Source organism: Semicossyphus pulcher, unplaced genomic scaffold (assembly GCF_022749685.1).
Source record: "Semicossyphus pulcher isolate SPU_LCO1_2020_fin unplaced genomic scaffold, fSemPul1.0.p SCAF_9, whole genome shotgun sequence".
Taxonomy (NCBI): Eukaryota; Metazoa; Chordata; class Actinopteri; order Labriformes; family Labridae; genus Semicossyphus; species Semicossyphus pulcher.
Window position 1 is genome coordinate 27252559 of NW_027211770.1, and position 27855 is coordinate 27280413.

The window sequence follows — 27855 nt, forward strand, 5'->3', positions numbered from 1 at the left end:
GGTAAACACAGCAAGGATAATAAACATAAGCGGCAAGAATACACTTCTGTTTTAGCCTTTACGTTCAGATTCAAGATAGCCAGCGTCTTTATTTTAAAGCAAAATCAAGCTCAGAATGAAAGCATGTATGTGGACGTGTGATACAACTATATCATTAAAAAAACACTGACAGGTCTGGAAACACATTCAATGCATAGACACAAACATTCCTAAAACACAGTACTAAAGTGTTCCTCACACATGATTAATGTCTGTACTTTATCATTTTCTGTGTAATGCGGTAATGTGTGTTGAGAGTGCAATATATCCCATTATGTTCATTCATCTAAAATTCCATAAAATCCATTGTCATACATTTTTAAAAGCTGAACACGCTCCCTGAGAACAAATACAAACCAGCTTTTGCTGATTTGAACAGTAACAGTCTGAGTTAGTGAGGCAGCACTCGCACAGCTTGCACAATCGTCTCTTCACTTTCACTTAAATTAGTTCCCAGTGGTTTTAAAGACACTTGACAAAATGTTTTTATTAAAAGTGGTACTTTGGGGATTCTGTGTTTTTCAGAATGAAAACCATATTTCCCCATAAAGCCCTCTGCTCCCTGACAGATTTGACTCTTGCTACTCCTCGAGCGTTGTTCTGTATGCATTTAGTTTGAAGAGGGGGATGTAACAACCCTCGGTAACAGCCGATAATCATTCTAAACTAGTAAATGAGCATGTAAAATGGTGCCTCAAAGCCCATGAAAAACACAATTCTGATCAGTGTTTTAGAGTGATACCCCTTTCCCACCAAAATTAGCGCCATAACGCAGGTTTTTAAGGAAGAACCCCTAATAGATGCTGATTGCCTCTTTTCCCATTGCCAGTGGAGTATACTCTTTTCTGCTGCGTCTCCGTCTGATGTCACAAACGTGCCAGAAACAGGATACGCACAAAGAACTTACATTATACGCTTTGATAAGCAGCATGGAGGCTAGTGAAGATGTTATGGTGGTTAGGACTTTATTGTATCTATTACTCATTCAGTCTATTTATCAAACTCGGCGCGGATAAATTTGGAATGATATTCAAGCGCTGCTTGGACGGAGACGGGCAGCAGCATCGCACTGGAAAGGGGGCGGAGATTACCGTGTCAACGCGGGTTTTGTGTCCCCTTCATTGCAGATTGGAGCCGAGGCAAAAATTACCCAGGTCTACAGCAGAGTTGACCCGGATCTGAATGCTGATTGTAACCTTTCGTTAGCAGGTTTTTTGACCAGTGGGAAAGGGGCTCGAGTGATGAGGCCCGGAACACACTGTTATATACCATCAGTTTGAGTTATTTCATTACAGATTTTTCCATATTTCTCTTTTTTCTCTCAAATGAATCACAAAAGTGTACAAGTATAAAAGATTGCCTGAATTTAAAGTGCCACATATGGGTCATTTATATCAGATTTCACCAGACATTTAAAGACATGTTTAAATTGTACCAATTACGTTAAAAAAAATGTCACTTAAAAACCCACTTTAGATAAAATCTCACCCTTATTACCCATGATGCTTCTTTCCTTAAGCCTAGTTGACCCACCTGGCTCCAGCAGGGCGTCAACACTGGATCACTCCTCCTCCACAATCCTCACACTGCAGCGCTGCCATCCGGTAAGCTTTCCACACCACCGCGTCATGCAGACACACCGTCCCGCCGCCACGCTTCTCTTCCGCCTCGTTCCGGTTTATGTCTCCCACACACACCCAGCCTCCTCCTCCTCCGGGCCCAGACCCTGCTGCTTTGGTGCTGACAGCCCACTTGGAGTGGTCCTGGCTGGCCTTGAAGGTGAACGTCTGCCCCGGGTTGATGACCTTGATGTCCAGGACCTTCCAGCCCTGCGAGCAGTCCGAGGGGAGGATTCCTGTGGAGCGAATCCAGAACTGGACTAGGAGGTCTGACTGGAGGGTCGGTGCCACCCAGGAGTGGTAGAGGTCTGATTAGGCAGAGAGAGAGGATGGATGAGAACATGTTTTTAATATTGTATTGCCTTAAGAAAAAATGAAGAGGAGGAAGATTATTTCATTTTGCATTTCAAGAAGAAAGTTAAAGTTATTCCTGCAAATAAACTCAAGGTGCACATGAACAAGATGAACTCTGGCCAGAACAAACTTTGAGCTACTTTATTCTCCCAAAGTCGTACCATTGTCAAAAGAAGCCCCTTTGGCAAAGTTGAAGAAGTCGGTGCCGTCCTTCGAGGTCAGAGTCACGCTGCGATTGGCCACAGGTTTGATGTGTGCAGAGATGTGATCAGGCAGGTGTTTTTTCTTACAGACAGCAGCCAGAGCCGGCACCTGGGCCGCCAAGGACTCGGGGACGTCGCAGTCGTACACATTAGGCTGATTGATCTGAAGCTGCTCTCCTGTGGTGCAAAACAAATTAGGTTTTAAGACAAACGCTGCTAACGGCACTCTAGAATCACTTTATACAATAAGCACAGTAAATGATAGCACTGTCTGGGTGACATTGGCGTTGCAACAGATGACAGAGGGATAGTTTGATACGTACAGTGGAAGAAACGTATTGTTTAACTACAATGAGAAAAATCCATGCAGCTTTCTTATTGGAATAATTGTGTTACGTGTAATTAGTCTTTCAACCTTCCTATATCTACATCTCACCTGGTTGTTATTGAGATAAACCACAACATGTTCACAAAATGCAAATGAACAACAACATTATAATGTATAATAATGTGAAAATTGTTCCTTTACCTGTCGATATCTTTCAAAAAAATTAAACAATACAAAATGTGTTGATATAAGTCACTCCAGAGTAACACTGCACTTTAATTTATTACCTTTAATTAATGCCTGAACACGTCATGCTCTTCCGCTTACTGTCTTTCCAAGAGCTCCATTAAGGCTGCACCTGACAACATTTCATTAAGGATTAACTTATCAGTTTAATTGATTGATCATTTGGTCTTTAAATAGTCAGTTCATTATGAAAAATGAGTGTCAGAATTCAGTGTGACATTTTGAAATAGCTATTTCAGTCCAAATATATCCCTGATATATTTTTAATTGCAATAAAATAAAACATAAAAGCGGGAAACCTATTTGCTCCGTTGAAAGGCAGCGATTAATATAAGTGTTACTTTTATTGTCACTATTTTTAAATTGTTAATGTTAAAGTAATAATCTCAAAGATTTTCATTTTAATAAATGTCTGTTAAGTCTCTATCTATCGCCAAATGAGGAAACACAATGGTGATTGAGCCTATGGCCCACTGATGAAAGTCTTTGCATTTGCAGTATTACAGACTGGGTGTCTGTGGCGACATTAGCGGAAAAAAATCACAAGCGGCGCCCAGTTAGTGACGCGTTTTCCATCAACCAGCAGTGGTTGGTCTGCCAGAGAGGGTAGGCGGAGCTTGTAGTTGTAGCTCTCTTTGTCTCTATCCTGCATTTCCCTCTATCCCACTTCTCGGCCCATCCAGTCGAGGCAGACGGCTGTTCAACATTCGTCTGGTTCTGCTCGAGGTTTCCGCCTGTTAAAAGCACGTTTTTCTGCCACTGTGCTGAATGTTGCTAAGTGCTGCTCGTGGTGGATTCATGTTCGGTCTCTCTCTAAATAATATTAAAGAGTGCAGTCTAGACCTATAAATAAAAATTGATGGATTGATCTCAACAATCTTTAACTGTTGGCCATGAAATTGTGTACAGACATCTCTGATGCCCAGAAGGAGAAATCGGATAACTTTGGCGATCCTCTGACTTTTCTTCTAGCCACACTCTGAAGTTAACATTTGCACATTTGAGTGAAATTACTTGACAACTATTTGAAAGCTTACCATGAAATTTGGTAGATATTTAAGGCCCCCATTGGATTGACTGAAATATATTTTGTGAAGCTGTTTTAATCTAGCACAAACACTGTGGCTGCTCAACCATTAAATTTGTGGTCCATTAAGTTTATTAGTTCATTATAATTGACTAATCGATCGGCTTATAGTTTCACTCAGTGAATTAATTAAGAGTAGTTGTGCTCATCAAATCAGGCTCTTTAAAACACGAGCGAGCTAACAGTCATATAGTCAGATATTGAATAGACAGTATTTATGAACTCTGTGTCACATCTCAGTCTCAACTCATTAATGTGCAAATTCATGCTGCAAGGTGCTCTGAAATGAAAACGTGATAAGGCCTCTAATCACCGTCTGTTGTCTGACAAAAACATGTTATTCTCTGCGCATTCATGTCGGCCCGGACACTGTCACACTCCGAGCATCCCAGCTGGAGAGACACAAATCTGATGGAGCAAATGTATGCCGCAGTGTGAGGGGCTGATATCTCTATGGTAACATACCTCAATCTAATTACATTACCCCAGGCACTGCCATAGAAACTGTGCCAACTGCTGGGTCTGCCAGGGAACCGCACAGGCGCCGCAGTGACACGGTGAAGACACCTGTTTACACTGATTATCTTGGATCGGGATTGTTGTTGTTGTTCTGTCAACACCTGACTGGATTATTAAATAGTGGGTGGTGACAATACAATAATGTCCAGAGGCAGACCCTGTAAGAAGTCATTCACAGCCTGCACTGACCGCACAGCTTGTGATTCTACAGCTTTTAAAGAAATAGTGTGACTTATTTCTAACAAAGGTAGATATCAGTAGTTTTTTTTAATACTTTTACAGAGGACCCCATAGCAGACGCATATTCAGGATTTATGACTGAGCTTTAGAACCAACACTCATTAAGCACCCTCATGGGATAGATTTGTTTTTACTAAGCAGCTCTTTAAGGACGAGTAATGCACCAATCAATAGAAGGTAGACACTTGGATATATTATATCTCATTACAGGCTTAATAGACCTTTCACCAAAGAGATTTCATTATATTGGCAGGAGATTAAACGATTATCTAAAATGATATTAAATATTAATAAAAAAGCCTTGTCTTAAGAGGGGACGCCGTCTCAATAAGGGATTATTCATTTGTGACAATATAACAAGCAAGTTAAAAAGTATGAAGCTCACAGCTATCATACTGGAGTTGCAATCTAATACCAGCATCCACTTAGACATCACATGTTTATTCTTATATCTGTAACTGTGCAGTGTCGCAACATGGCAGAGCTCCAGTCTTACCGATGGTCTGGAAGCGCTCGAGCGGGTAGGTAACGCAGATGAAGTTTTGTCCGTTGGTCACACCACTGCTGGGGTAATAAAACTGTCCTTCCTGTCGTACCGGGGGGAAGTGAGGGGTGCTGTGGACCAACCAGAAGCCTTGATTTTTATCCAGCAGGACCACACCTGAGGAGCAGATGTGACAAAATTGTCAGCAAAAGAAAATCAAGGATTCCTCTCAAGAGGATTAGACTCATACAAATTATACTCATCTATGCTCATTTATTTCTGTATATGATTGATTGAGCGCCATCTTAAGTCCAACATTAACTTTGTTTCTATCTGCTGTTTGGGGCTCAGCAGTTGAGGTGCAGTTTGTTTTTAAAACATCTTCCTGCTGGGACTGTAACGATACAATGACAGAGGTGAGAATGAACCAAAACAGTATAGTTACGTACAACAGCTTAAGCTGAGGGAAGCTGCCGAGTTAGGTGATCACATTGTAATTAAAGAGATTGTAAAATTAAAATATCAATTTTAGCCGCTTTCAGATGCATATTTCTTAAGTCATGTTGTCTTTCTCACATTTTCAACAAATGTTCGATACTTTCGGGGAGTTTTTTGGCCTTCTACATGACTTGTGTTGTTTTAAAATCTACAAGTTGAATGGCTCTCTGTTGAAGTACATACTATGGATTATATATGTATTTCCGAAACTTCTTACAAGATGTAATGCTTGAACCTACTGTATACAGTAAACAAACAACAACATTTTGATATAGAATTTGACATTTTTGCTTTGACATTATTCATAACTTGTGGTCAGATGTCTGACACGCTTGTCCATGTTTGCTGAGTTTGAGTATAAAGTCAATCACGTGCAGTCTATCTGGGCTTTTCAAGTATTAGAGCTTGAATGCTCTGATGGTCACCTTTCGTGTGCCCCCCTCTGCTTCCACTGTTGTCATCCCATCTGTCACCAAAGTCCTGGGGAGGCCTCTGGTCATTGTAGAGGATGTACGCTAACTCTGAGTTCTGTGAAGAGGAAAAAATTGTTATACTTGTACTCAAACCAAACACGAGAAGCATAGACAAGCATACAGTAAATGTTATGCATTGTCTTAAAACTACTACAGGACCACAGTTGTTTAGACTTACAGACTGACTTTGTATCAACTTTCAGCAGTAACTTTCAGTTCTCATTCGTAGTTGCTTATTTTATCTAACGTTTCAGTCTTAAGACTGCTGTCAAAAAGCAGAAGCAGGCCAAAATAAATGACATCTGTTGATGTCTGGAGAAAAGTCCAAGTGTTATCTAGTATTGTCTGAGCAAAATATAGTTTTGTTATATTTTGGAAATGAGAGAAATGTGATGGCAAAGAAAGTAATACCCCAGGAAGATTTACAACTGTAGGAAAAACTAATGAGGATTCAAATAAGTAAACAAACAATATTAAAATGGGTTCAAGGAAATTAAATACTTCAACTTCATACCTGTTGACTTTGTCACAGTTTAAGCATGCTGTCAATTTGACAATAATTACTTTGTTGTAGAGGCAAATCAGGTGAGGATCTGCCTCTAATACCATTTTTTCCAAGGTATCATTTGCATTTCAGAGGGATATCCAAAAAACACATGATGTAAGGAAGCACACCTTTCCTTGCGAGTACAGTTGTCCAACTGTCCTGCCCAGAGCTCCAGCGGTGTCGTTCACTGTCCCTTTCCCGTTAGTCCATCCTTCACTCCCTTTTTCCAGCAGTAAATACAGCTCACCTTGTTGGGGAGATATTTTGCCATGCTCTTTGGGCAGCTTGTACAAATAAAACCTAATACAGAATATGAGACATTTTTAGTTTGCTTTATTGTGATGACTTGTGTTATCAAATGAACCATAAGGTGAATAAAAGTTTTATCTAGGATTGCTATCAATGAATTACCAATCGACTGCATCTCCTTGGTCGTTGTAGCAGCTGATTGGTGAGGTGTTGCCCCCCAGTGGCACACAGGAGATCAGCAGGGATAGGAACAGAAACATCTAAGAACAAGAGACAGACTTATATCAATCATTACAGGTAAATATATCCATATTTTCGGTTACAAGAGTATTTAGGATCTTCTTTAATTAAATGATAGGGTTACATAACAAGTTTTTGTTAAACAATATTGATATGCCCATGTGTATATTAAAAGCGTTATTGCTCTCTGTAATTATTGGTAAATCAATTTGAATGTAAGTAAGGGGGGCAGAATCGACTTTCCTCATTCTGTGTAATGATACACTATTCCCTGCAGCTGAAGCTAATATGAGGCTCATGCAGTCTAAGCTAAACAAATAAGTGGTGATAATTTACATTTCATCATTTTAGTACCAAATTCCCTCCCTGCAGCTCAAGTGTCAAATAAACCTCAGCTATAATTTATTAGTTGTATGGACAAAAGAAACACGTAGGGCTGGTGAATATGACCAAAACAGTATATCACGATATAGGACTTTTCATATCTCGATAACAATATATTTCACGATTCAGCAGATTTTCTGGTAATTTAACAAATAATTTGTCTATTTGAAATAACCACATGGTAAAGCCTATTTTTGGATAATCCTGAGTGAATTGAATACTTGACAACACAAGCACATTGTGTGTCCGCCCTCTCCATGTTAATAAACAGCGCCTCCCTCTATGGTTCGCTCCAGGTTCACTCCCAGGTGTAAGGCTTAGAACGTCAAGCGTTGTAAAAATGACGTAAAAATTGCTGTAAAGCAGTTCGGCTGCTGGTTTTGCGATAGAGACGATATAAAAAAACATTTTTCATATTGTTTTGAATATATATATTATCATATTGTGCAGCCCTACGTACAGCAATGACACATATCCTCCTTCATTTAACACCTGGAGGGTTTTTTGTGAATACGAGTTGGAAGTGAACATTTACACTTCTCTAAAAATGTAGCTGCATGTGACACAATGTGTAGTTACAGTCCTTCCAACATTAAAGTAGTTCCAACGTGCTTTAGTATATTTACATTGTTGTTACAACTCTTACAAAAGAACTTTCCAGTGATGACAGCATTTGAATCCTACTCTTACTCAAGAGTAGCAGAAAATATGTATATTTCTTTTGTTGCTGGTTATGAAACAGACTGAAATTAGTTCTGATTACTCTATTTGGCCTACAAAAGCAAACTAGACCATCAGCGACAAGATTATTATTTCTTTACTCACTCCGGAGCTTTATGTACAGTTAAGACTTGAGCATGTAGGTTATATTGTCATTTCCAGCACTGTCCCAACAGATACATTAATTAAAAACTACAGGGGGGAAAAACTGCATTAACATGCTGTGAAGGTTAATTGCGCTTCTCATTATCAACACTGTTTACAGGATTCACATTTTGTTTCATTACTTAAAAAATAAATGAAACAAAACAGAGCGAGAAAGGTTCTAAAAAACAGAAGGAAGACCTCATACAGGGTATCCGTCAACAAACTTTAGCAACTAAAGCTTAAACATAACTTTCGGTAAAACTTTGCTAACTAAGATCAATCACAGTGCATGCTGCCGCAAGTCGCAGCTATTGAGCTTGATGCTAACGATTTCAGCCACGAAAGGAGAGGAAAGTCACTGAAAGTGTCATTTAACTATTTTACCCACCTCTGGCTGAGCGTCTTCCTCCTCATTTATGTCCTGAAATGATTATTTTCTTGTTCTCGGCATGGATATACAGAAGTTCCCAATCCTCACAAGTTTCATCTTCAACTACATCCTTGTTTATGTCTGGGACTACGACAGTAGGATAAGACAGTGACTTCATCAAGCGTTCGACTATATCTAACGGCTAACACCACAAGCTTCTTACACGAAAATTGCCTCAGCAAACACCACAGAAAATCACACGCTAAAATGCCTGTCTTATAAAAAATAAACAAAACAGCGACCACCATAAAATTAAGTTTTCATTCCTCCAAAACTTCCTGGCTCTCGTCTTATCCTTATCTGAAAGTCCTATGTTCTGGTCTCGTGGTCGGTGACGTCGCCTGATGGGCGGGGTTACTATGAAAAGGCGGTCATAGCCAAGAGAAATTTAAAATGAATTGATAAATAAAGAATTAATCTATAATTATTAATTGTCATTAAACAGATGTAGTGCTTTAAAATAACAATTTATTAACATGTCCCCTCTTAAAAATGCAGCAGATATATTATATGATTTATTTGAACTGTAGGCTATATTGTATCAATTTCAAATATTTAAAAATAAAAAATATATCAGTTTGACAATTTTAATATAGCCTTAGCTTGGTGGAATGGCATCTGAAACTGTAGACAGCAAGTGCAATAAATGTACTTAATATGCACTTTATCACTTGTTTGTTGAGTTAGCTTTTTTTTAGGTTTTTGCTCTTTACTGTAAAAGAAATTTCACTTTTAAACAATAAATATACTAAAACACCACAATAAAAGAAACCCTAAATTGGCCATCTAAGATAAACACACTTGTCATTAAAGAAACATAATTTAAACACATATTGTAACATATTATACGATAACATCTTAAAAGTGGAACTTGAGGCTGGTTTGTTTGCCTGCTATTGTTTCTTCCTGTTTGACAGTTTCACAACTATAGTTTTTTTAAAAGTGTTTTTTTGTGTCAGGCCTTTATTCTCGTTCTCTGTTCCTCTTTTTTTCCCTTAAAATGTTCATTTGTCACTGTATCAGCTGATGGATTGGAGCAGAGTCAAAGAAGAGCAGGTCATGTGACAAATTATTTGCTGCGTAATGAAAAACTTGGTGCTATGACATGACCTTTGACCTTAGACTTTACATCTAAAATATAAACGTTATGAGTTAATTGATTATTTAATTCAAAAGAAATAAATTATCTTTCCAGGCAGTTTTTGTGATCTTTTATATGAGTTCAAATATTTTTCTTTTTTATACGTTGATTCCAAACAGCAGTTGGCAGCAAGTGTTGCTATACAATAACATCACATACTCAGGCATTGTTTGAGGAAGTGACACAGCGTTCTCTCTTCCCCCGTAACCTCACTTGTGCAGACCGACCAGGACTTCCTCTGAAAGCTTTCCTCTGTACCGAGTGGCCTCAACGCACACAAGGGGTCACAGGTTTCCAGGGCGACCCTTCTGGCTGGTGACATCTGGTGGCCCTGGATTATTACATGCAGCATTTTTGCAAGCATATATGTAAAATAAGAGACAAGTGGATCATGAGACTTAATGAGGAATCATGTTTTAATACTGTAAGAGAGAGTCACTGAACTTTACCGTTATTGTTATGTTTATTAGTCCTCTAGCCAATATTATTATTCATAAGGACACACACGCTACATTTGTCCATCTCCTTAGTTGCCCTTGGGGTGATATTATCGTCAATAGAAATGACTCACTAATGTGAATATAAATCCAGGAACTTTGAGATAACACCTGTTTTCATTCCATTCAGCCTGTTAAAAATTAACACCTGTGTCTTTGCCTCATTTGTTCCCCAAATGAGACATCACTGTCTGTCTCTCTTTGTGTATGAACGTTTTGATTTATGTGCGATGGGATGTTTTAAAATGATAAGTCACGACTGCTAGTTTGTGGGAATGTGACCGAGAAAGGTATGATGATTAATGATGAAACAACAGAGCAGGTTTTACACATCCTCATTAGTGTCACTGCTAAAATGTTTCTGTGAGTTTGATCTGTAAAAATAAAGATTAAAGAGCACAAACTTCCTCTTCAGTGCCTCTCTCTTTCTCCTTTTGGATAAATTAAATAAATGAATGAATGCATACTGCTTGAAGACACGTTTTGTTTATTTTCTGGAGGAGAATTTTTCATATACAGTCAAGTGCTCTGTGGCCTTGGAGCTATTGTGTTCTTACCATCATCCCTGGTGGCTTTAATGTCTGCTGTGCAAATGAGCAGAAACAATAGAGATCAGTAGACTGCCTCCTCCACATTTAGAACTGAAGCGCACATAAACACAGACACACAGTCAAAGATTTTTAAAAAGAAAGCATATCCATTGTTTCTAGTCACTATGAAAGAATAAAATACCTAACTGGTAAACTTCACAAGAACGTCCCTCAGTCTGTTGTTCAAACTTTAGCGTTTCTTGCTACAATCTCAACAGCTTTAACACTGACCAACCCAACAGAAGGGTGACACTTACTTAAAATAAAGCATGATCAGGGAACTTAAAAAAAACAACCCTGTTTTAACACTCAATTAGGCTAAAAATGCTACAATACTGGATGGCTCTCACTGTGGCACCACAGTTTGTTTTTGTTTTTTTTCCATCTCAGGTTTGCAGCAGGCCCGGTAGTTCAGTCCTCTGCTCCTCCATGCGTCCCCCCTGGACCCTTAGGAGCAGAGAGAAGAAGTCCTCATCGTCCATGGGACCAGGAGCCCTGCTTCTCTGGTCCTCCAGCCTGCCCTGGGCCTGTGGGTGGAAGGTAAATGCAAAAATAAATGCCTGAAATTATATTTAAAGGCTTCTTAAAGATGGTATAAGAGGCTTTGTTAGATGTTTTCTGCTGCAACTTCAACAGCTGACAACACCATATGCCATGATAAAAGTCAAATAAACTAGTCATGATTGCTTACTTGTGTCGTGAGAATCATATTATACAGATCCTCTTTGGGCACAGGCGCCGGTGCAGGAACTGGTGCAGGCACAAACGTAGGCCTTCTAACAAAAGAGAGCTGCTTTATGCTGCCTCTGAAACTTCTGCCTTTTGATTTTGTTGGTGGAGACTTGTCGAGCTGCGCCCTCTGGTCATCCAGCCTGCGAGCCTGAGCGGTGGCCACGAGCTCAAAGAACTCCTCTTTCTGCAGCGAAGTCATGGAGGAAAAGATGACTGTAGAGAAAAGAAAGAAAATGGCTTTGACTTCAGGGAGTCAATGGTCAGGGAAACATGTGAAAGCATGTAAGTCGAACGAGTTTCAAAACATTTTGAGTCACTAAGTACTCTGTAGTTTCATGTTGTTGCAGCTTGATCAACATGAGTCAGAACCATTGCGTGGAAACAAATGCACCAGTTTAACATAATTTAGCTTTTCAAAGTGCTCCCACCTCTGTGTGCGGGCTTGCTGGTGTTGGGCTCAGAGTGGCACCTCCTCCTCCTCATTCCGCTGCCCTCCAGGCTGAAGGAGCAACGCTGGTCATTGAGCCGCCTCCCCTCCTGGAGGGTGCAGAGCAGCTCGTACAGCGACTCCGGGAAGTCAGGGGTTAACCGGTGAGCCTGAGAAACACGCGGGTAGGTGTCAGAAAAAGAATGAGGGAGGGAGGAAAAGGTCTCTTGCCGAGTGGCACGGACTGTTTGTTGGCACAGCAAAAGAATTTACTCCTACGTACTCCTACATGATCTGTAACAAAATCATAGCTGCTTTTTTCCACAGTTTTTCTTGTAGAGCACAATCAAGTCATTATGAAACAAACACTTTGCTCATTGCATCATTAAGTTACTACAGAGGTAACATAAGGGCATTACGCAGAGTAAAATAACAGTCCACAAACCTTTTTTGTATCCTCTTCTTGGCTTTTTGTGCCTCCTTCAGCTTGTTGCTCAGGGGGATTTAAACTCTTAATGTCCACTTGGGGGTCATTTTGTGTAACTTTTTCATCCTCTGTGTCTTTTGAATTCTCAGGTACTTTTTTAATCCTCATCATCACAAGTGTCTGCCCTTCACTCGCACTATCATCTTTATTTTGTCCATCACTCATATTCTCAGTATCCGCTGGTTCTTTTCCTTTAACGTCCTCTGCCTCGGTTTCTTGTTGTGTTTCCAGACTCTGCTCTTTTAAACACATTTTACTTGCTCCATCTTCTTCTTTCTCGTCCTCTCCTGTGTGTTCCTCTTCCCCTTTCAAAGTCGACTCTTTGTTGCAGCTCCGTACGATATCATCTGCCCCTCTTCCAGTAACACCCTCAGTTATGTCTCCCTCTTCGGTGATGTGGAGAGGTCCCAGCATCCCCTCTTCAGCCATTTCAACTTTGATCTCTGCACAGTCCATTAATCTTGCTGTCAAACCTTGACAAGAAGATACACAGAAACAGGTTAGGTAAAGGATCGTAGGTCAAAGACTTCGTGGACCCTATTGTTAATACTTCTGAGAAAACAATGTCATAAGTACCGACCCTAAAGGTTCTTAAAAATAGACATGAAAACTGCTGTGGAGTATCTGTGTCTTTAAATTGCAACAAATGTATGTGAAACCAGTTTGGCAGGTTCTAGCTTGTTGACTACAGATGTTTAAGCCAAAAATCCCACAGTAAGTCTTCTATTCCTGTTGGTTATATGACAACAAACGCGTGTGATAACACAGTCGGAGGAGATGTCCCCTTCTTTTCTCATTTTCTCATAAATTTCAATGTAATCCTTGTTGAGATATATCAACAACTTGTTTTGCCTCCAAAGTTACCATACATTAAATGTAAAATAATTCTTACCTTGATGTTTTGAACGTTGTCCCTTCACAGCATCATCTCTTGAAGTCCGAGCACAGCATATTTCTTCTCACTCCTCTTGTCAAAATCTTATGAAGAAAAAGAAACTGCAATGAAGAGTTTCACATGCCGATGTGACAAGCTCTCACCCGTTCTGTCTGTCTGACTGCTACCTTCTCTCTCGTCTCCTCTCTTCCTGTTCCTCTTACCACAGCCCACCCCTATTTACTTAGCCCATATAAGACATGTCAGGCTATTGTGAAATATTGCTGTCATATAGAAAAAAACATCATGCGTTTTCTTTGTATGGTCCGGCGCAACCGTTTTTATCATTTGCGATCAAGTTAAAAGCCGTCAAAGCAGCTGTAATCAGAAGCTGCTGCCTTAAGTGCTGCTCATTTGATTATGACAGACTCCACTGCGACATGTTGAAACAGGCTCGCAGTTCTTCTGACACTGCTGTGGTTTTGGCACACATCCTGTTGACTTGCAGCTAAAAAGAGAAGTCGAGTGAGACAAGTGAAAGAAGCTTTCTAAGTGAGATTATCACTTAAACCAAAGACAGTAACAGGCACCCACTTTAATCTGAATGTCTCTGGTGATGCTTGTAACTAGGTTTAGAGTCTAAACTTTAGACATCAGAGCACATAATCTCCATTTTACATAGTTGGATCCCTTTTCTCTGTTATTTCGAGACACCCACATACACGCACTTCTGCTTTCTGCAAATGTTGTGGTAACATTTCACCCAGCAGTCTGATACTACTCTGTCAGCACAGAAAAGCTAAGTATATCACATGCTGTAGTGTGTTTACATGACCTATACCTTTTCCTTTCATGTCCTAGGGAACCCTGATATGTGTGTATTTGTTGATCAAACTTTAGCAATTTAGCTACAAACGCAAAACCTTTAGCCCTGAGCAACTCTGGTTGAAAGGATGAAATTTCCCTTAAAAAAACATCATCAGTGTCAACAGAAAAACATTGTTTTGTCAGGAAATACGCTTCAACAAGGATGACCCCTACTTTGGCTCTCTGGCTTGTAGTGCATTCATTGGATCCTCCATGTGTGTCTCCTGGACCCTCAGGAACAGGTAGAAGTCCTGATTATGCAGGAGTCCTGTTGCGCTGGCCCTCCAGCTGTCCATGGGCCTGTTGGTGGAAGTTAAAATAATGCAAATGCAATGGTAAAATTTCCCTCAAATAGTGTGTCGTAAGAATCAGAAACAAGTTTATTGCCAAGTAGGTTTACACAAAAAAGGAATTTGACTTGGTGTTTGGGTGCAGAACAATAAACAGAAGTAGACTAAAGCTGAGTAAAAAGCTATTTAACAGTAGTACTCCTACTGTCAGTGAACTTAAGTACAATACGATATAAGAATAAGATATAAAAAACCAATATAATACAAAAAATACCAGGTGTAATTAAAGAGCTGGACAGATGTCAGCCCTGTGCTGAAAAGCTCATGCTGTATTGTGTTTACATGGCTTGTACCTTCTCCTGTCCGTCGCTAGGGGACCCTGCTATGTGCAATGCCTCGCATCAGACTGTGTTGTGCGCCTGTGAGCACAGTTGGGCAGCAGTCGCCGCCACTGTGCGTCGCTGATAATGTTGCAGCAGCAGCCTCTGACGGGCAATGGGCCCTCCAACGGCCGGGGACTTGGCATGAGCGGCCACCCCGGGATGCATGCGCTTAACTCGGTTCATCAACCTTCTCAGCATCGGTCTGACGGAGGGGACTCGGGCCTCGAGGGCACAGAAAACGGACATGAAACCCGCAGGGATATTGGCGACATACTGCAGCAAATAATGACCATCACCGACCAAAGTTTGGACGAGGCACAGGCAAAGTTAGTAATAACTTTATTTATATTATTTTAAGGTTTTAGCGCTGTGTCTGTTTTTGTTTTGCCGCTTTGTCTACTCCTAAAGTTTCCTGAACTTCAATCTATTGTTTAGAGAATTAGCCAGAAGCTAACTTAATAGCTAACCGAAGCTAACGAAAACAAAGTTGCATTTTTAATTACTTCTCCGTAGTCATATGCTGTCACTTTACCCAATGGATATTGTTTCTTTGCTGTCATACACACACGTATTTCTCATAGCCTAAACGTAACGTTAGCTACTGTTAGCATGCTAAGCTGCGCTAACCAAGGCTAACTAGCCACAGCTACAACAAATAGCCAACAGGTCCCGTTAATGCGAACGATGACATAGTAGTTCCCTGCAAATGTAAACATGGTGTTGTATGGTAAAAAAATATATATATATTACCTAACTTAATTGGTAGCATGCACATACAGCTTACTAGTAAGCAATTAGCTCCTTAGCTACAAGCTAGTCAGATGCTAACGTTTGCTAAATTAGCCATGTTGAATGTAGTTGGATTGGCAATTATCTTGTGTTTTGTTGTGGTCAATTTGCATGTCGTTACAGTACCTGTGTTTACAATCAGTATGTTTTGTTAGCTGTAAGTCACAGTTTTTTCTTCGTGCACAGGAAACATGCACTAAACTGTCACCGAATGAAACCTGCTTTATTCAGCGTCCTCTGCGAGATCAAAGAAAAAACTGGTAACATCATAAACTATTATTATATTGTACTATTATTAATTGTTTTGTTGTTGTCAGTGTTAGAAATCATGCATGTAATTTCAAATCCGCCTTGCTGTGTTTTGATGTGCAGTGGGCTCTGGGGTTACTGCAGCCTAGTAGCCTGTGTTGACAGTGTCATCAGAAGCCAATAAAATCAAGTTTACACACACACACATATACAAGTACTTTGACCGTTGTTGTCAATAGCACAATACCTGAAATGTTAAAAACAAACGAAAAACATGTAATTAGACAGCTGTTATGTAAAATGGTAATTTGGTATATAAATAGAGACTAACTGAAACAGCTGGACAAACACACATACAATGCCTACAAGGCAGCACAATACATGTTGGTTTGGTAACTACAGTACAAATATTAAGCAGATAATGAGAGGGTGATGAGTAACGATGCTTGGTGTTTATATAAAAGATAGTTTGCTTTTATCATCTTTGTTGTAAAGCACAAGCTGCCCTTTCAAGTCACATTAAAATCCAGCAAAAACAGAACTTAATGTATATAGCATCTTTTTTTATATTGGCTTACGCTGCAAATGAGCAGGACAAAATTGAACACAATTCAGCTTTCACTGAAAACGGCATATTTGTGCATGATTATAGCTGTTTGAGTTGACGTGTAGGGGACATGTTGGGAATATAAGCAGGATCTAAGTTAATGTGACGCTGCCTTAACACATTCACAGTCTTCTGTTGATATTTGTCCAACAAAACCAATAGTCAGTGACATTTGTCTTATGGATAGGCCTGTCTATGAGGAACGCCCAGGAGGACGAGCCTCAGGACCCTCAGCTGGTGCGATTGGACAACATGCTGCTGGCGGAGGGTGTGGCGGGGCCAGAGAAGGGCGGCGGGGCTGCCGCTGCTGTGTCTGCTGCCACCAGCTCGGGAGGGATGTCACCCGACAGCTCGCTCGAGCACTCCGACTACAAAAGCAAGTTGAGCCAGATTCGCAGTATCTACCACACTGAGCTGGAGAAGTATGAGCAGGTACCGTGTCGCAACAGGAGTCGAGCGCTGACATTGCCCGTACACGCTTGCTTGTACTAAAGCTGCTCGCCAGAAGCGTAATCCAATGGCATGTTAGGTCTAGAGTTTAGTCAGAGGGAATTCTCTGCCAGGGAATACACTTCTGTCCTTATGCCTTATGTTGCTGATCAAAACACACCAGGTGTTAGATCCATATCTAAGGGATCATTTTTAATTATTAGAGAAGCACATTTTCCAGCCTACACTTAAGTCCCGTTATGTGCTGTTATATAAAACGCCATTCAAATCTGGTGTAAAATCCACCATTATAATGATACCCACCTTATCAGCAACACTATAATCAATTCTTCCAGCTACATAAATTAAGACATCAAATAGCCAAATTTTCTTTTGCTTTATGGATCATTCAAATGCTTAGTGCACCAGCAGGACATACCAGGGATACTAAGACTTCAAGCTTATACATGATTTTACATGCTGACTGACAAAGACAGGACTATAAAGCAGACACTTTCCGGTTTTCGACTTTGTTGAATGACATTGTCTTCTGTCCAAAAATTTAAACAATGCCATGAAATTCAGGCTATGATAAATTCAAAACAATATTTGACACTTGGCCTCAATATTTTGCACATTTCTTTCCTTCACTGTCCGTCATTTTATGCCTCACCTACCTAGGCATGCACTGAGTTCACTACTCATGTGATGAACCTGCTGAGGGAGCAGTCGCGTACACGGCCCGTGACCCCGCGGGAGATTGAGCGCATGGTGGCCATCATCCACCGCAAGTTCAGCTCGATCCAGACCCAGCTGAAGCAGAGCACTTGTGAGGCGGTGATGATCCTGAGGTCCCGCTTCCTCGATGCAAGGTAGGCTTTTGTGGTCCATGTTTTTATTTTTTAATGACTCCTGCTCTGCTAATGTATCTTTTCAGTATTTAGTACCCACCGGTGAAGGCTTGTACTGTGGCTCTGAAAAGGTTGCACCTAACCCCTTTTTGGAGGACAGTGGCTGTAGTTAGCTTGGCATCTCAGCAGTTATTTAAGCTTTGAATTGCAAATCACTACATAAAAATACAGCACTAATAGAGCCTCAACAATAAATGCATTTATGTATAAGCTGACCAAAGGTTAAGGAAATAATGTAAAGATTTGCTGCTTTTCTGTCATTTTGTGAATAAAAAGACATCACTTTAGGCTCTGGGAAATTGTAATTAGTAATAAATCTTTAATCATAAATATGGCAGATTATTCTATAATAAAACATAACTGTTAGTTTGAACCAATGACTGTATATATAGATGGACAACGCGTCTCCATCTGCTCCCATTGTACGAAATTGATGCCAAAATAGCCCCTGTGATAGGCGCTGCCATCTTGCGATGGCGACGTCATACGGAGCCAGAGACTGCGCAGTAGAGATCGGTGAGTGAAGCGGCCGTAGCCACTTCCGCTAACCCAAACACACACTTAACTTACATAAAAACAGCCACGATCCCGCACGCCGGCGTGTTTAACAGCAGAACAGCTTCTCTGTGTTGGTCTGAGGTTAACGTTCACAGGTGTGGAAACTTCAATGACTGTAGTGATTGTTTTAGTTACCTTTCCACTCGCGGATCATCCTCTTCTCTGCTCACCCGGAACTGATTGGCTGCAGGAGACGAATTTGTCAACAGAGCTGTCGATCATCCTTTTGACAGCATCAAATAACTAATTAAAAATAAACTTGTCAGAAAAATGAACACGTGGATGTAAATCAGCGTGATAAGAACTAACTATAATGACAGAAACCATGTTTGAGAAAAATGTATCGGGCGTGTATTTTGATTTTATAGTTTGACTCATGTCCCATCTGTTAACATGGAGGAGGCAGGCTTTATGACCTATACTGCAGCCAGTCAGCAGGGGGCGCTCGAAATGTTTTGGCTTCACTTTTAGGGAGCTGTCATGTCGTCCATCTTTTTATACAGACTATGGTTTGAACCCTATACTAATACAACCTATAAGTGTATTACAATTTACATTCGGTATCTTTTAGAAGAATGTGAATGAACATCATGGCTCTGTGCTGATAGTGGTTATATACAGCTATAGTCAATTCAGAATTCACATTCAGGCTTTTCACGTGTATTTGTTCCTTTTTATACACGTCTTGGTAGACTGGACTGTAAGCTGTGACTGTTTTGTTCTGCCTCAGGTCTAATCTGCACCATTTTTCATGAATAATATTTGAGTGGTAGAAAATTAGTCATTAATTGAGGAGGTGGTGGTGGGTCCTGAGGCTGGACCATTTGAGAACCACTGCTCTAGACCTGTATGTGCGAGTGAATAGAAAAGTTTTTGCCATAAATACTCCCTGTTAAAAAATTAAGTAAATAATAACAAAAAAAGGGGGGGGAAATCAGTTGTTTGTTCCTCATGCTTATTACCTGTTTATCTCTCATCAGACGCAAGAGGCGCAACTTCAGCAAACAGGCCACAGAAGTCCTGAATGAGTATTTCTACTCCCACCTGTCCAACCCTTACCCCAGTGAAGAAGCCAAAGAGGAACTTGCAAAACAATGTGGAATCACCGTCTCTCAGGTAAAACAGTGGACCGTGGTTTAAGAAAAGTAAGGTTGCTGGTTTTGCTTAGTTGGTAGAGCAGGTGTCCCATGTACAGAGGCTACAGTCCTCGTCGCACTGATTGCAGGTTCGACTCCCGGTTTTCCGATCATTTACTGCGTGCAATCCCCATGTTTCCTGTCTCTCTTCAGCCGTCGAGTGGATTGAAGACAAAAGCCCCCAAAAAATCTTTAAAAAAAAAAAAGGAAGGAGAGCTAGAGCTTAATTTTGATATTCTCAGAGTAGCAGGAATTTTGCATGTAAGCTTAAAGACACAGCATTAATATGTCAATCACACGATCTTAATGTGTGCTTGAATCTCCCACTCAGAGATGATCACTTACTCACCAAAATATTGATTGATGAGCCTTGTATTTCATTTGATTTTGCCAGGTCTCCAACTGGTTTGGCAACAAGAGAATCCGCTACAAGAAAAACATCGGCAAGTTCCAAGAGGAGGCGAACCTTTATGCCATGAAGACAGCCTTGGGCGCCAGACAGGGCGACGACTCCCCGCACACTCCCAACTCCACAGGTACCGAAAATGTTAAAGGCTACAGTATGCAGCTCGTCGCCCTGAAGCAGTGAAATGTTCTGATTGCTCTGCCCTCCTCTGCTGAAGTGTGTCAATTTGTTTGCCAAAGAACCTGTCATTTAAATGGTTGAGCTGTCTAACTGTACAGATTATGTATCCTGAGGCCTCCTGAGGTATCCTTTGAAGAAGCAACAACGACTAATTTTAACAGTTTTTTAACTGGTCTGCTTAATTATCTTTGCTTTATTATTTATCTTCATATTCCACCGTAAACTGTTAAAACAAACATAATGTTGAAACATGGTTTGTACAAACAAGTATTGAGGTTGCTGTCCTGTTCTTCTCTTGCTTTAGGGTCGGGGTCCTTTTCTCTGTCTGGGTCAGCTGACCTGTTCCTCGGGGTTCCACCTGTGAATGGAGAGCAGTCTGCTTACCAAATGGGCTTGCAGGTACGGACACAGTTACACATACTGTATATTTTAATGACGAGACTGATGAGCTGAGCTGAGCTTTGAGGTGTTGTTTCCAACAAACACCTCAGCACATCGACAATGAAAAGTTGGTGTCAGCTTTGTCACCTTTCAATGACACTGCTTAAACAAAACGAAACCAAATGTGATGTTTGCTGTGGTGGGTTATTTTGCTTAAAGGGGTCATACCTTTTAAATGTATATTCTCGTATTTTCATAGTTTCACATTGTGGATGTTTTTTGTTCACAGTGAAAAAGTGAAAACTGCATAATTCCGTGTTTTTCCAGAATCACATGTTTAAAAAGGTTGCCTCTGAAACGGGCCGTTCAGAGCAGCTGCAGGTTTCTACGTAGAACCTTGCTTTTGCTGAAATCGACCAATCGCCATTCAGCGTCATTCTCCTCAGACTGCCTTCTTGCGCTAGCGTGTAGTCAGTTAAGTTATTCAAACCGCTAACAGCGTAAGCATCAGTCTGTGTCCTGCAAGTAAGACAAGTCGTTGTCAAGATTTCAACTTACCATTCCAATACCTCCTGGCGACTCTGGCTCGTACATTTAAGTTTTGAGTGACAGTGAAGTGCGGCCATTCCCCAACGTGGGCTACGCGGTCTCTCCAAATACTGTCAGCCAATCGTGGCTAAGGTCCGACCTTTGAATGGCAAAACGGCTTGTTGGTTTCAGGAGGAAGGAGAGGCTCCGAAAAATAAATAAATTAGAATATGTATACAATTTTAAAAATGAAACAAACTTTACCAACGTGATTCAAAAGAACATTAGAATAACAGAATTGATAGCATAGCTAAAATATGTCCCCTTTAAATGAGTTTCAAGCCTTTTGGAGTTTAATTTCTCACATGAACAGCAACAGTATCCTTTCAGAAATGGAAAGTTTTTGCTCAGAGCTGCTTGGACATATGATTCTCCACACTATAGACTTATTAACATATGTTGTCGCTGTCTTTATTCCACCAATTTAACTACTTGATGGGTCGGGGTTATGATTAAAATGGCACTTTGTTGTTTTTACTTTTTGTGATAGGCCTTTTGAATTCATTTGACAGCTTATGATCGACCTTCAAGCTCTCCCAATGCTTTCACTGTTTTACACTATTATTTAGTGTGTCTTATATGATGGCTAAGACAATTGTCCACATCATGGATAGGCTGGGCTCTTAACCTGACCTTAATCAGTCCAAAACACCTTTACATTGTGTAGAATAGTTGGCAGTAGGGTTATGTATACACCTTTGTTAGTTGTATTAGGTGCATAAATAGCTTCTGATCTCTCTTCTTTGTTTTTGTCTTGATTTCTCAGGCTAACGGGAACTGGCAGGGTCGAAACTCGCCCCGGTCCGGCGCTTCACCTCACAGCGACCAATCGGACAACTCTGACTGATGGCCCCGCCCCCCCTGGCACAGAACGACAGCAACAGAAAGTTTGACGACGGAAAAGAAGACAGAAAAGAATGATTTCTCACTTCCCACTCGGCTGCAGTTGTTTTTGTACGTTGTTTGTTTGGGTTCATTGTTTTTAAATGTACGTTGTTTTATTCTTTTCTAACCGCTCAGCGTTGGTCATTCTTTTGTTTATATGATTAGCTGAGTGCACGGATGGGAGAGTGAAAGCGTGTGTGTGTGTGTGTTGTGTGCATGCAGGTGTGGTTTTATTATGGGGGTCGTAGGCTTTGTTTTCCACTACTTTTTGACATGTTACTGAGGTGTGTGTTTGTGGCTGGGAAGGAGAGGGAGGGGGGTGCATTATCATGGTTTTTAGCCCACTATATAATTATAATTATTATTATTATTAATATTATTATTGCTGTTTTATTATTAGTGCTACAACTATTTTCATTTTAACAACTCAGAGAGAGAGAATGCATTTAAGAGAGAATGAGAGGGCAATAGAGAAAAATCCAAAGATTTTGTGTGTTTGTTTCTCTGTTTTGTTTGTTAGTTTTTATTTTCTACCGGGCTTCTGTGTCCCTGTAAAGTGAATGAGGCGTGCGTGAGTCCACATTAACGGTTTGAATGAGTATATCAACAGTGCTGTCTTTTTTCTGTACAGTGAAACACCTGTATTCTCTCTACCTCTTTTACAATAAAGACTCTCTGTATTCACAACCACATGGCGATCGGCCCAGATTTATGTCGAGTCAGAAGGTCATCGTGAGAAAGCAAACATGACCTCTCACCTCTAACTGCAGTTGGTTTTGTTCACACAGGTTTTGACTTCCCTCCCTGTTTTGTATTTTATTGTATAATGGCAACCAAACAAAGAGAGGCTCTGCATAATTTCTTTTTTCCTTATCACATCTAACAGTTACATTAATTCTAACCTCGAGGTGTTGCAGGATTAAAGGAGCGAAACATCAGTGAAGGGTGGCTCCTGGCTGATGACCCTGCAGCTGGCACAAAGGCAAAGGTGCGTCAGGCAGAAATGCCAAGCAAGTAGACCTACCTGTGCTTACATCTAACAGTTTGTGTTGTTATGTCTTCATTTAAATGGGAAATGGACTGTACTTATATAGCGCTTTTCTAGTCTTTACACTACATGTCACATTCACCCAGTCACACACATCCATGCACTGATGGCAGAGGCTGCTACATAAAGTGCCCAACTGTCAATCAGTTATCGCATACATACCCGATGGCTATGCCACCGAGCAATTTGGGGTTCAGTGTCTTGCCCAAGGACACTTCGACATGCTGACTGGGGAAGCGGGGATCGAACCTCTGACGTTTCCGATTGAAAGACGACCGACTCTACCACTGAGCCACAGCTAAATCCGCCTTAAATTGAAATTTAATGACCCTGGAAAATGTCCGGCTCTCTCTTAATCTTTTCTTTTGACAAAAGACTATTTTACAAACAACCTCATACCCCAATAATCCAACTCTCTGACATGTAGTTTCGACAAATAGAGGATATTATAACCCTCATCAAAGTTGTTGATAGCAGGGACAGTAAATTGTTATTTCAATGCACAGGACAAATGTTGATTTGTTTGTGCTTGCCCATAAATGTGTCCGTATGTTCAGTAATAAGAGTTATAATCCACACCAGTGTTACGGAATATAATTTCATGTCCTTGTTACTGTAGCTGTTACCAACTGAGTAGTCAAGCAGTTCCAAACGTGTAAGGAGTTTACTTCCAGTAAGATTTGATGATGGGTTTGAATCACTTTGAGTGGTGTGAAGTGAAAACACATTTAATGGCAAAAAAGGGGTAACATGAATAGCTTATTAAACATGCAGAACTGACCGCATATTTACTTCTTAAAAACAAGAAACATACTTTTTAAAAAAATGTTTCTTTGCTTCAAGTATTGCTTCCTGATGCAGTTGAGCAGAGAAACATTTAACTACACCACCTTTCATAAACATGAAACTCTTTTCTCCACATTGACCTAAGAGTTCAGACAGGGTGTCAAAGTGTGGTGTGTGGACTATGATCACGTGCTGCAGCTATAACGCAACAAGGTTGTTAATCTACATCAGCAACGGACCACTTGGGGGCCCACGGGCTCCAGTTTGGGAACCACTTGTTCAAAACGTTAAAACAATAGGCTGGTCACGTGTGCGTCTGTCCCTCAGCATTCCCACGGTCCAAAAGCAGTAAAGGGTTTTCACGAGCAAATGTGGGGACGACTGTGGTGTCGAACGTCGCGCCAGCACGAGACGGCAGCCCAAATGGCACGCGCGGGCCATTGTGTCATGGAGGTGTGAATGCAGATTGTTAAACATTGTCACACCTTCCCTCCTGCGGACTGACTAACAAATGCAAAGGCGTCAAGTGTGAATGGTGAGGTGTCGGCACTCGCCGTACGTGAGCGCGCGTTTGAGAGAAGGAGTTAAGTAGCAATAAATGAAGAAACGTATAAAGAAAAAGAACCAGTCAAAAGTGATGTTGCTGCGCCACAGATTTACAAAATAGTGGTTAATGATAGCCCAATTTTGCACCAGAATGTTAGTCATGGACGGAAGATGTCGCAGCTTTTGGTAGATTAATAAACAAGCAGAACATATGGACTGAGGTGCAAACTCTTTAAGAGCCTCGCACCTCAAATGGTACATGCCACACACAAATGGCTCATGCGCTCCCATGGCGCATCTGAACGCTTCTTCATTGTCCTGTCCAATGACAAAAGAGGCTACTGATATCACAAGAAATGTGCAAATCCCACAAAATACTAACAATGTTCGTTATTGTTTTAGATTCGTCCCAAATTACTGTCTGCAGATTTGTGAGGCATATTTTCAGCTTTGATATAAGCTTATAAGGCATAAAGCAATACTTGAATTGGTTGAGTATTGCATCAACATCACTGATTTCACCCAAAACAAAGCTAATCTGAACTAAATTTGTCTATATTTGCAGGTCAAATCCCAAATTCATTGAATTCATTCAATGTCATTTTACGCATGGCTTTTACGCACGCCTTTGCGCATTATATGTAAGGTTTATTACGCGTGTCTTGTTTTTTCTAAGCCTTACCACAAAGTGTTTTATTGCCTGCGCGTGTCATTAAGGCTTCAGCACAATAAACTGTTAGATAATTCCGTTTAATTCAATTTAATATGTACAGGAAATAGAAGACGATGGGATGGAGCGGCCGAGAGGAGGGGTGGTTGGCTGCTGCTGGAGGCGGGTGGGATGGATTGTAAAATTTTATTGCGTGGTGGGAGGAGTCTGAGGGAGTGGCTGGGAGGAGATAAAGGTACCAGTGTCAGTAATAAGCTCACCATTACCCGATCGGCTGCAGACTGTGAAGGAACGTCTACCTCTGGATAACAACAGACCACCTTGGATCACAGGCGACAATGGAGCTTTTACGGGAAAGGGAGGATTCAACAAACGATAGAAAGGTAAAAATTCAGTCTTAAATCTTATGTTATGAATTTTTAAATAGACTTTAGACAAGGGCTGCTGTTTTAATGATTTTATAGATATTAGTTTGGATATATTATAGTTTTAAACAGTTGAAAATACCTTGCTAACAGAAACTCTTTGCCCATAAAGCTGGAAGGAAAACTTTTTAACCAAAGTAAATTAAACTAAATTGAGCTGCATACTTTTGTATATTTGGGTCATCACTGACATCTTTGTTTTCTTTTATTCTAGTTTATAAAATCTCAGGTTGAGAAACGTCGAAGGGAGCGGATGAACTGCAGTCTGGAGCATCTGAGGACCATGTTGGTTCAAGAGCCACAACAACTGGTAAATAAAGAAACATCCTTTGAACCAACAAATATACCATTCAGACATCTGACCTGTTCATTACTTAAGCCTGAACACTCCATTAACTCATATTCATGTTTCCATGCAGGGTGGGACTCAGCAGAGAGTGGAGAAAGCTGAGATACTCGAGCACACAGTCCTCTTCCTACAGAAGTCTGCGAAAGATGACAACACGAGAGCTGGAGATGGTGGCGGAGGTCAGAAACACTCCTTCCAAGAGGGCGTCTCCACCTGCCTGCAGAGAGCAGCCCAGTTCCTGGGACCTGAGGGGAAAGGCCTGTGGCTCGGAGCAGCACTGGATGCGTCTTTTGCCGCTCGCTTCTCCCGTTCAGACTCTGATTCTGCAGCAGGCGTCCAAAGAAGAACTGACGCCCATTCGTCCTCCAGCTCTCTGCCACACACCAAGTCCATCCTCCAGGTGCTGAGGCAAAAGTCCAAGCACAGACTGCACACAGGAGCCTGCAGCCCAAAGAGCTCTGCTCATCCATACCGACTCTCAGCCCAGCAAGAGTTTCCCAGAGTTCCCCAACAGGTTCAGACACAAAGTCAGCTTGAGACCAGAGTGGAGAGACGAGAAATCAGCCACCCAGTCAGCCAGACTTTGTGGAGGCCCTGGCCCTGATCACCAGGCATCTGAAACTGAACTTTAAAGACTCTAAAGACGAATTGATATTCACTGATGGCAGCTGTACTGTTTGTGACAGACATCCAAACAACAGCATCTGACCTTCTGAAACTCATACAACCTCAAAGCCTGTAAATAATGTCAAATTGTTATCTGTACATGTTCTGCATTTGTGAAAGGGTTGACCCGCTGCTCTTGATTAGTGGGTGTGAATGAGTGCAGTCAGTAGGGCAGCCGTCTATCCTGCAGACAGGCAAAGGGAGGAACAGGAGCCGGCCAAGTCGAGCTGTTCAGCTGGGACTGCTGCTGTGCTGTAGCACACGCTTTGAGGTGAGTTTCACGGAGATGAAGAATTCTGTCCTCCTTCATGTGCTGCAAAAACCCTCTGATGTCATTATTCAAGAGTGTGATGCTGAAGTGGAGAATGACTGTTGAGACTGACTGATGAGTGTCCGTCCATCACATTTCCAGGTGTGGCTTCTCAATGTTGGAGGCTGGGAACCCCTCACATTCACCTGTGTGCCATGATATCTGCTGGCAGCTCTGTCTATAACTATATATTTTATCTATTTTGCACACTAATTTATTCTGGATGTCTCCCTATGGTGAGCAGTATTCTTTTTTATAAGAAAATAAAAACATTTTTAAAATGAAGAAGTGATGTGTTGGATTCTTTCTGCATGCTGCACGTCTTTTGTGCTGAAGTTGACAGCTCTCTTTAGTTTGAGTGGAGGTGTGGAGCGTGGCGTCCCGCAGAGCTACATCCTCCAGGTGTGAAGTCTGGCCGTGTGGTGCGAGAGTTCAGTAGCAGTTCTCACCTCAAAGAGATCAAAGATCTCTGCTCACACATTGTTCATTTACTTTGAACGACTTTTAGATTCAAGCCAAGAATTAAAGAAAACAGCTAATATAGCCTCAGAGCAGTGCAAAAAGATTAAGCACCAAATTAAGTTTGAAATCAGCAGATTTAATCAAGTGATGATTTAGACTTCTGTGCAGCAAATGTCCTGCTACAGTTTGTTTCTCTCTCCTTCTTGTTCCTACAGTCTGAACTGACTTGATCTGTTCCTAAGAGTACATTTATTTTCTATGCGATGTCTTGTATAACGACATAATGTAATTATAATGGTTGTGTAACTTCAGGGTCCAAAAACGTCTTGAGAATACTAAAACAGACCTACTATATCACACGTTTCACAGCTTTCACAGC

The 27855-nt window shown here is 41.0% G+C and overlaps 4 protein-coding genes across 4 annotated transcripts; 2 read left to right on the forward strand and 2 right to left on the reverse strand.

Moving 5' to 3' along the window:
* Nucleotides 1-26: 26 nt before the first annotated feature.
* Nucleotides 27-8864, reverse strand: dnase2 (deoxyribonuclease II, lysosomal). The gene is made up of 7 exons (XM_069655728.1): nt 8766-8864; nt 7049-7146; nt 6766-6937; nt 6043-6145; nt 5132-5296; nt 2174-2392; nt 27-1966 (listed from the first exon to the last, which is right to left on the reverse strand). Exons 2-7 carry the CDS (start codon nt 7144-7146, stop codon nt 1590-1592), a joined length of 1134 nt encoding a protein of 377 aa, XP_069511829.1. The 5' UTR covers nt 8766-8864; the 3' UTR covers nt 27-1589.
* Nucleotides 8865-10915: 2051 nt separating this feature from the next.
* Nucleotides 10916-13967, reverse strand: LOC138583569 (uncharacterized). Its single transcript, XM_069655434.1, has 5 exons — nt 13574-13967; nt 12640-13154; nt 12196-12364; nt 11727-11980; nt 10916-11562 (listed from the first exon to the last, which is right to left on the reverse strand). Exons 2-5 carry the CDS (start codon nt 13135-13137, stop codon nt 11422-11424), a joined length of 1062 nt encoding a protein of 353 aa, XP_069511535.1. The 5' UTR covers nt 13138-13154; nt 13574-13967; the 3' UTR covers nt 10916-11421.
* A 1192-nt stretch (nt 13968-15159) lies between these two features.
* Nucleotides 15160-22902, forward strand: pbx2 (pre-B-cell leukemia homeobox 2). The gene is made up of 8 exons (XM_069655736.1): nt 15160-15421; nt 16071-16144; nt 16928-17172; nt 17851-18041; nt 19619-19754; nt 20169-20310; nt 20665-20759; nt 22096-22902. The coding sequence occupies exons 1-8, from the start codon at nt 15180-15182 to the stop codon at nt 22174-22176; spliced, it is 1206 nt and encodes a 401-aa protein (XP_069511837.1). The 5' UTR covers nt 15160-15179; the 3' UTR covers nt 22177-22902.
* A 2700-nt stretch (nt 22903-25602) lies between these two features.
* On the forward strand, nt 25603-26642 carry LOC138584232 (transcription factor HES-7.1-B-like). Its single transcript, XM_069656408.1, has 3 exons — nt 25603-25647; nt 25904-25999; nt 26109-26642. The coding sequence occupies exons 1-3, from the start codon at nt 25603-25605 to the stop codon at nt 26640-26642; spliced, it is 675 nt and encodes a 224-aa protein (XP_069512509.1).
* Nucleotides 26643-27855: the final 1213 nt, after the last annotated feature.